This window comes from Trematomus bernacchii, unplaced genomic scaffold, assembly GCF_902827165.1.
Source record: "Trematomus bernacchii unplaced genomic scaffold, fTreBer1.1, whole genome shotgun sequence".
NCBI classification, from domain to species: domain Eukaryota; kingdom Metazoa; phylum Chordata; class Actinopteri; order Perciformes; family Nototheniidae; genus Trematomus; species Trematomus bernacchii.
This window is the reverse complement of record NW_022987564.1, coordinates 22769983-22778558: the sequence shown is the minus strand read 5'-3', so window position 1 is coordinate 22778558 and position 8576 is coordinate 22769983. Positions and strand designations below refer to the sequence as shown.

General features: G+C 41.5%; 2 protein-coding genes across 3 annotated transcripts in view; both read left to right on the top strand.

Annotated features, from left to right (window-relative positions):
• The first annotated feature begins 880 nt into the window (after positions 1-880).
• polr1h (RNA polymerase I subunit H) lies at positions 881-3788 on the top strand. Of its 2 annotated transcripts, none has more exons than XM_034124257.1 (5): positions 881-1034; positions 1398-1519; positions 2793-2896; positions 3053-3162; positions 3246-3788. In XM_034124257.1, the coding sequence occupies exons 2-5, from the start codon at positions 1402-1404 to the stop codon at positions 3268-3270; spliced, it is 357 nt and encodes a 118-aa protein (XP_033980148.1). In that variant the 5' UTR covers positions 881-1034; positions 1398-1401; the 3' UTR covers positions 3271-3788. The 2 variants fall into 2 exon arrangements, with proteins under 2 accessions (XP_033980148.1, XP_033980147.1); XM_034124256.1 differs by having other exon boundaries at positions 1379-1519.
• A 3387-nt stretch (positions 3789-7175) lies between these two features.
• The window catches only part of gtf2h4 (general transcription factor IIH, polypeptide 4), an 11047-nt gene continuing 9646 nt past the window's right edge, over positions 7176-8576 (top strand). Inside the window, 2 exon segments of the mRNA XM_034125288.1 lie at positions 7176-7691; positions 7779-7883. Coding sequence (XP_033981179.1) covers positions 7576-7691; positions 7779-7883 — 221 coding nt within the window. The 5' untranslated portion in view covers positions 7176-7575.

The window sequence follows — 8576 nt, the reverse complement described above, 5'->3', positions numbered from 1 at the left end:
GCCAGTAGATGGTGCTGTTCTCACTGAATCTGCCCTTGCAAACACAGAGCTAAAAAATGTCAAATTGAGCAAAATGAGGCATGGCTAAAATGCATGATCTGTTTAGTATTTTGAAAAAAAAAAAGTATAAATATGCCTTATATAGGTATGGTCCTATACTATATTATTCAAATATAGCATGATAGACAACCAATCTAGGGGATGACTTTGGGATTCGATTCAAGATTGTCAATGAAACATTTGGCAAGACATACAATTACATTACAGCAGAGTTGATCATTTTTCTCCATTTATGAATATCAAACCAGAACTTCTGTTGGCTACAAATTGTAGATATGAATGAGAATATAGAATGAGAAAAAGACTTGGTCCGTAATTTCAACATAATTTTCACATATTGAGCATGTGTTATGATCTTCAATGTTGAAACGTATTCTAACCAATTCCTTAGAGGGATAAATGTTGTTCATCATTTTGAAGTGTGTTTCTTTTGTTGTTGGTGCTAAAGGGAATGTTAGATCATAGTTCTTGGCTTATTTATTGACTTATTGTCGAATTTGTGTGGGATCTCATTTCTGTTTTGTCGACCAGGAAATACTTTTTCAATGAGACACTTCCTTATAAAGTGATTATTGCATGTTTTATCCAGAATGAATATCCCTTAAATAAATAATGAGGGGCACTTTAGTTTGGTGAGTCACACACATTCATTATGTAGTTTAATAAAATCGAATTTTGGGGGTTTGAATTTATGTCTAGTGCAGAATTGTTCAGAAGAGATTGCCTCCAGAATCCATAGTCTCACTCATTTAAAGCTGAGACCATAGATGCATAAACTTGAAAACAAGCGCTGACATATGCGCAGACATATGACGTCACGTCAAGGGACGAGGAGTTAAAGGACCCCGCGGTGTGGAGCATGCTGAATGTAAACACACAGCAGACTTACATTAACATCACAGACAGTTATTATCCATCTACCGCTTAAAACTGCGTGTTACCTGAGGCTGGTGACGTCATTTACACTTCAGCAGGTAAGCCATTAAGCCATGATCTGAACAATACATAATGGTAGTGCTAAAGTCACGTGCTCTCTGAGATGATGTGCTATTTTGTGCTTAAAGTTCTTACAATAAATACTTTTATTTTGAAGCCCAGAGTGTGAAGGACTTTAACAACCTTAAAAAGAGTGACACAATCCAGTAAACAGACGTTAGCCCCTTCACTATAACCTGATAAAGTTTCTCAAATAAATGCACAGATCTCGTTTAAACAACGACTAGACTGTAACTTAATATATTTTAAAGGTCTATATTATGGCTGCATTTGGTCTGGTGCTAACTCTGGTGCTAACCCTGGTGCTGCTGTGATTGCACAGTCCCTTCTCTTCTCCTCAGAGAGATGTCATGTTTTGGAGGTGATCCAAACTTCTGTCCAGAGTGTGGGAATGTCCTCCCTCTGCCGGGGATCCAGGACGTGGTGCGCTGCCCCCGCTGCTCCTTCTGCATCCCTGTAGCAGGTACCCCCCCTGATCACTGCCCCAAAATAAATCATAGCTACAGACCCCCCACACCGGGGGTCAGTCCCACAGTATGACTGTATCTGTGGGTGAATGTGTATGAAAGAGAGTAAACAGGAAGACATGGCCTCTCATTATTTGATGTACTACACGTAATCCAGTAAGGCTTGAGAATAACTGTAAACCATGAAAAACTGACGTCGAAGCAAGTTTTTTGTAGTGGCTGAATGATGGAATTGCTGCTTGGCTGACTCAATGAGGGACATCACTGTGCAGCAGTGACAGAACATGAAGGGCAGAACCACAAATATACACTCATTCTTATATTGTATGTTATTCCCATGCATGCTGCTCAGATTCACCTTGGAGATCCAATTTATTTACCATCTTTTTCGGGATCTGTCCGAGCATCTCCTGAAATTTGGCAAAAGCATAACCCACCAAAGAGCATGTCTTAGGCTAAGAAGACCCCCCGAGCATGGTTGCCATGGTTGCCTGGTTGCCCTTCTGGTTATTCTCCGCGGTGGATTTAGCAACATGTAGTTCATGTAGTTCTCCATGTCCACTTGTTGCTGATGGTTGTGGTAGAGGAGCTGTAGATTTTGCACTAACATCTGTAGCATGGTCAGCTACAGCAGTAGCTACTGACCATGCTACAGCAGTGAGCAGCAGAGGTGGGGAGAGGCGGGGCTATGGCTTCAGTGGCGTAACAAGGTTGTGATTGGCCCCGGTGCAAATATTGTTTTGGTTTGCTGTACATTATAAATGCAAGCTATTACATTTTTTATAATGCTGCCGAAGTTGCTGCTGCTAGCTACAGTACAGTACAGGTTGATTAAAAGGTTCGCTCGTCTCGCAAGGTATCACATGACATGAAAGGGAGCAAGGTCATTGGACAGACAAATTACAAATGAATTTAGGTTGCTTGGTTACTTTGAAGACTGCGTGAACCGGTCAATGCCATTGGGGCCCCAACAAAAAAAATGTGGTATTTATTATTTGTCTACACGTCTTAGTTGAATACTCTATTCTGATTGGTTCATTTGGACATTCCAGAGGTCTGTTAATTTTCGCCAACAGACCACTGCTAAGGAGTGGAGAGGATCAGCTGTGGAAAACTAACATTAGTTTTTCTCTGTCCGAAAACATCTTTGAATATTCATTTTTATAATTTAGAACGGCTTTGAAAAATCGCACATATGTAAACCTTACATAACGTACATAGTTGTTGTTTAATGGCACATGTTTCCACTGATCATCCCTTCACATGCAGAGTTCTCGGGGCTGGAGATCCGCTCCTCGGTGGTCTTTAACCCTGTGGAGCAGTCCACGGTGACTCTGGAGGACGAGGACAGCTCGGAGCTGAAGGGAGCCGTGGTGAGAACACGCACGCACACGCACGCACACACACACACACACACACACACACACACACACACACACACACACACACACACACACACACACACCCTCTCTCTCCTCTGTGTGGTGATCAGCTGATCTCTGTGCTAACGGCTCTCCGTCTCCTCACAGATCGACAGGCGCTGCTCCCGCTGCAACAAGGAGGGCATGGTGTACCACACCAGGCAGATGAGGTCTGCAGACGAAGGGCAGACCGTCTTCTTCACCTGTATAAGCTGCAGGTAATGTGACATGTACTCATCCCTGTAAATGAAAGCTGCTGCTGTGGGATCTCCTGCTGATCATTTTCATTTGAATCTTTCAGATATCAAGAGAAGGAGGACTCCTGAGGAGAAGCCCGGCTCTCTGTGTGCTTCAGAGGGATTGTACATGACAACGGCCCTCCACCTGCTTATCTAATAATGCTGTCACTCTTCTTGAATTCTTAGCATTTTGAATGACATTTGACAAAAAATCATCTTTACTCAGGGACCACTTGTTAGTTGCTCTTGTCTTGTGGCCTTCTACAGTTTTACAGAACTACTGGAGCTCATTGATGATCTTCTCCTGGTGAAGATTTGTCTTGTTTGACTACAGCTTCCAAGGCCCAAATTGAACTTTAATGAATGAGATACGTTAACTCAAGTTGTATTTTGTTTACCTTTTGAGCATCAAACAATCTTTATGTTCAGAAATTAAACTTTATCACATTTTTAAGGGGTAAAATATGAACATTTATACCATATCCCCATGACATGCTTAATCTATGAGAACTTCCCCAATACAATATATTCGAAGGAATGTGTTGATGCTGTTTGTTATGTTTTTTGTATGACTTGATAAATATATTAAAAGTCATTGACCTTAATGTACTGGCTGAAATCAACATCCAATGGGACTTAATGTGATCTTTAAAACACTTCTGCATTAAAGGTGAATGCATTACACAGCTATAGACTATACATGTCATCCCAATGAGGGTTTGTACAGTGAAAGTACTACATTTTTATGGCCTCCTTTGACATTTGAAATATGCGACGGAGTGGGCCTCCATGGATTTAAATGTTTAAAATAATGATGATATTTCACAAACATCAGGATGTGGAAGAATCTGTAGTTAGCCAAAAGACAGCAAAGTTCAAGAGCTACAGGCTAAGTGCTTCAGAGCTCAGCTTCATCAACCAAAGGCAGCGTCATGTGACCAACTGATTTCATATCAGTAGACTCAAGGTGCTCATTTATATTTTATGTAAACATTTCTTTAGAAAATGAATGATTTCTTAAAGGTCACCTATTATGCAAAATCCACTTCTTCATGTCTCTTCTACATCAACATGTGTCCCCTCTTCTTCATGTCTCTTCTACATCAACATGTGTCCCCTCTTCTTCATGTCTCTTCTACATCAACATGTGTCCCCTCTTCTTCATGTCTCTTCTACATCAACATGTGTCCCCTCTTCTTCATGTCTCTTCTACATCAACATGTGTCCCTCTTCTTCATGTCTCTTCTACATCAACATGTGTCCCCTCTTCTCATGTCTCTTCTACATCAACATGTGTCCCTCTTCTTCATGTCTCTTCTACATCAACATGTGTCCCCTCTTCTTCATGTCTCTTCTACATCAACATGTGTCCCCTCTTCTTCATGTCTCTTCTACATCAACATGTGTCCCCTCTTCTTCATGTCTCTTCTACATCAACATGTGTCCCCTCTTCTTCATGTCTCTTCTACATCAACATGTGTCCCCTCTTCTTCATGTCTCTTCTACATCAACATGTGTCCCCTCTTCTTCATGTCTCTTCTACATCAACATGTGTCCCCTCTTCTTCATGTCTCTTCTACATCAACATGTGTCCCCTCTTCTTCATGTCTCTTCTACATCAACATGTGTCCCCATCTTCTTCATGTCTCTTCTACATCAACATGTGTCCCCTCTTCTTCATGTCTCTTCTACATCAACATGTGTCCCCTCTTCTTCATGTCTCTTCTACATCAACATGTGTCCCCTCTTCTTCATGTCTCTTCTACATCAACATGTGTCCCCCCTTCTTCATGTCTCTTCTACATCAACATGTGTCCCCCTCTTCTTCATGTCTCTTCTACATCAACATGTGTCCCCATCTTCTTCATGTCTCTTCTACATCACATGTGTCCCCTCTTCTTCATGTCTCTTCTACATCAACATGTGTCCCCCTCTTCTTCATGTCTCTTCTACATCAACATGTGTCCCCTCTTCTTCATGTCTCTTCTACATCAACATGTGTCCCCTCTTCTTCATGTCTCTTCTACATCAACATGTGTCCCCCTCTTCTTCATGTCTCATTCTACATCAACATGTGTCCCCTCTCTTCAGTCTCTTCTACATCAACATGTGTCCCCTCTTCTCATGTCTCTTCTACATCAACATGTGTCCCCTCTTCTTCATGTCTCTTCTACATCAACATGTGTCCCCTCTTCTTCATGTCTCTTCTAACATCAACATGTGTCCCCTCTTCTTCATGTCTCTTCTACATCAACATGTGTCCCCTCTTCTTCATGTCTCTTCTTACATCAACATGTGTCCCCTCTTCTTCATGTCTCTTCTACATCAACATGTGTCCCCTCTCTTCATGTCTCTTCTACATCAACATGTGTCCCCTCTTCTCCATGTCTCTTCTACATCAACATGTGTCCCCTCTTCCCATGTCTCTTCTACATCAACATGTGTCCCCTCTTCTTCATGTCTCTTCTACATCAACATTGTGTCCCCCTTCTTCATGTCTCTTCTACATCAACATGTGTCCCCTCTTCTTCATGTCTCTTCTACATCAACATGTGTCCCCTCTTCTTCATGTCTCTTCTACATCAACATGTGTCCCCTCTTCTTCATGTCTCTTCTACATCAACATGTGTCCCCTCTTCTTCATGTCTCTTCTACATCAACATGTGTCCCCTCTTTCAGTCTCTTCTAATGTGTCCCCTCTTCTTCAGTTACATCAACATGTGTCCCCTCTTCTTCATGTCTCTTCTACATCAACTGTGTCCCCTCTTCTTCATGTCTCTTCTACATCAACATGTGTCCCCCTCTTCTTCATGCTCTTCTACATCAACATGTGTCCCCTCTTCTTCATGTCTCTTCTACATCAACATGTGTCCCCTCTTCCTCATGTCTCTTCTACATCAACATGTGTCCCCTCTGTGTAAAGAGACTCTGAAAGTTTCAGGAACAAAGATTCTCTCTCTTTTTGTCCTGATCCATTTCTATAAAAACCTGTCTGAAAATGAGCTGATCAGATTTTGGCCACTTTATGATGTCATAACGATGTTTTGTCTTGTGTAACCATTAGCCCCCCCCCACCTTATCACCTGAATCTCCTCCTAGAGCACCATTGAGTTCTTTGTAACCAAATCTCTCTCAGAGGGGCGTGGGGAGGGGCTCCTTATTTTCATCTAAAGTAACAGACAGAGAATCAGCACTTTGGAAACAGGGCTGAAAAGAGGGGATTATGGGTAATGCTGCAATGATCTGTTTGGTGTTTCGAAACAGATCATTGTTTAGTTAAGCTGAAGGGCTGGGTGGTAGTTAAACATCCTACTCATGGCTGTTCCTTACATTAACCTGTAAAAAGTTATATTGTTTTAATACATTTTCCAAGCCTTCACGTACTCCCTAAATTGTTAATTCCCCCCCCTAATATTTGACTACATATTTTTCCCTAATTTGCAACATGACTGATAGATCCTGGGGATCTACTCGTCTTGGGTCTCGGTTGCGGACGTTTTTAATTCTTTAATTAAAAGGAATGTTAAATCAACAGTGCTTTTAGGGGGAAACAATAAAGGGAGTTTTAATATTTGTAGCCACACAAAGCTAAAAACAAATGCTGTCTTCTCTAATAGGCTACAACTGTCATGCAGGAAACACCATCAGTATAACACAGCACTCCAAACTAACCATGGCACAGTTAAACATCAGGTGAAACAGTTCTAAAGTATTTGACTGCATTAGTGTTAGACAGATGTGCATGTGCAGATATAACACTTCACAATGTCACATTTAACTTCTATAAATCTGTTTATGTTTTGATAATGTGTGTTGTTCTTTCGGACTATAGAGAACATTGGTGGAATCTCACATGATGAATGGCGTTTTGTCCCTTTTTTTAAAATTGAGAATTCATACATTCCTATCTCTGCTATGTACACTCAGTCCAGCAGGTGGCGATACTGCGCCCTATGACCTTAGAAATAGCCGAAGAAGAAGATAGCCGATAAGCCGGAAACATGGCCACACAGCGAAGAAATGCCGAGTGACAACAATGCAGTTATTTAGTTCAGTAAATTCACTTTATTGTCAGGTATTCGTTGATAATTGATATCCGTCTTCACGGTAATTAATTAATTTTACATCCATATAATAACGAGGCTTATTTCAGGGCTGTTTTCACCAGTAGTAGCTTTATTTGTGAGCGAGTGTCATGAATGTAACATTTCAGAATGAGCTGTTAACAAACTGCCACACTTAGTAAAACATGCGTAAACATATGCCTACGTATACTGAATTAAAGGGTGTATTGATAGAATAATAACTCCTCTGTCACATGTAGTTCGATCCCTATGTACGCTAAGGGATCAACACAACTACGCGTTTAAGGACCCCGCTCTCGGTTAGATAATGAAGCTGCGGGTCCAGCTGCAGTGTAAGAACCTGCATGAGTACCTGAGGGAGCTGAGCCCGGAGGTCCTGGACAGACTGTACGACCACCCGGCCACATGCCTGGCTGTGTACAGGTAGGAGGCGGCAGCTGATGTACTGATGTGGACATGTGACCCCTTCATGTGTGTGTGACCCCTTTGTGTTGTGTCTGATCTTCACAGGGAACTCCCCTCTTTGGCCAAGAACTATGTGATGCGCATGCTGTTCCTGGATCAGCCCCTCCCACAGGCAGCTCTGGCGTTATGGGTGAAAATAGACAGTCAGAAGTAAGTTACTTATCTTGGTACCACTTTACAATAAGACTACCCTTATAAAGGATTCATAAAGGGTTTATAATTAGGTTATGAATTAGGTTGTAAACACTTTATTAATCATTAAGAACCATTTATAAACCAGTTGTAACATAGATCAACACAGGCTCACTATTTAGCAAGATGACTAAGCCTTATATTGGCTATTTAGCGAGAATCAACTCAGTGAACAACAGATACCAAGGATGCTGGCTGAGGAAGAAGATGAAGTAAGCTAGGTAGCCAATATAAGACAGCAGTACAGATAAATGTGGGCTCACTATTTGGCAAGCAACCGGTCACAGTCGCCCTGTTTATCTCATGTCTTATAAAAGCTTATTAATGATTTTTAAAGTGTTCACAACCTAATTAATAAATGAATTACAAACTATTCGTAAACCCTTTATCAGGGTAGTCTTATTGTAAAGTGGTACCCTTATCTTTAAGGAGGCGTGTGGCGCAGTGGATAGAGCCTTGGTGTTGGGATCAGGGGAGCACAGGTTCAAACCCCACTGCAGTCAGCATGTCGTTGTGTCCCTGAGACACTTCACCCCAAATTGCTCCTGTGGGGATTGCCCACAGTATTGAGTATGTAAGTCGCTTTGGATTAAAGCATCTAACAAGTAACATGTCATGTAATGTAATGTTTAACACACCTCTAGTAGCTTA

What these genes read in the sequence shown, in the direction of transcription:
- polr1h (XM_034124257.1), top strand. Translation starts at nt 1,402, where the DNA reads ATGTCATGTTTTGGAGGTGATCCAAACTTCTGTCCAGAGTGTGGGAAT. An exon ending in CTTCTGCATCCCTGTAGCAG is followed by an intron (nt 1,520 to 2,792) that starts GTACCCCCCCTG and finishes CTTCACATGCAG; the next exon opens with AGTTCTCGGGGCTGGAGATC. An exon ending in CGGAGCTGAAGGGAGCCGTG is followed by an intron (nt 2,897 to 3,052) that starts GTGAGAACACGC and finishes GTCTCCTCACAG; the next exon opens with ATCGACAGGCGCTGCTCCCG.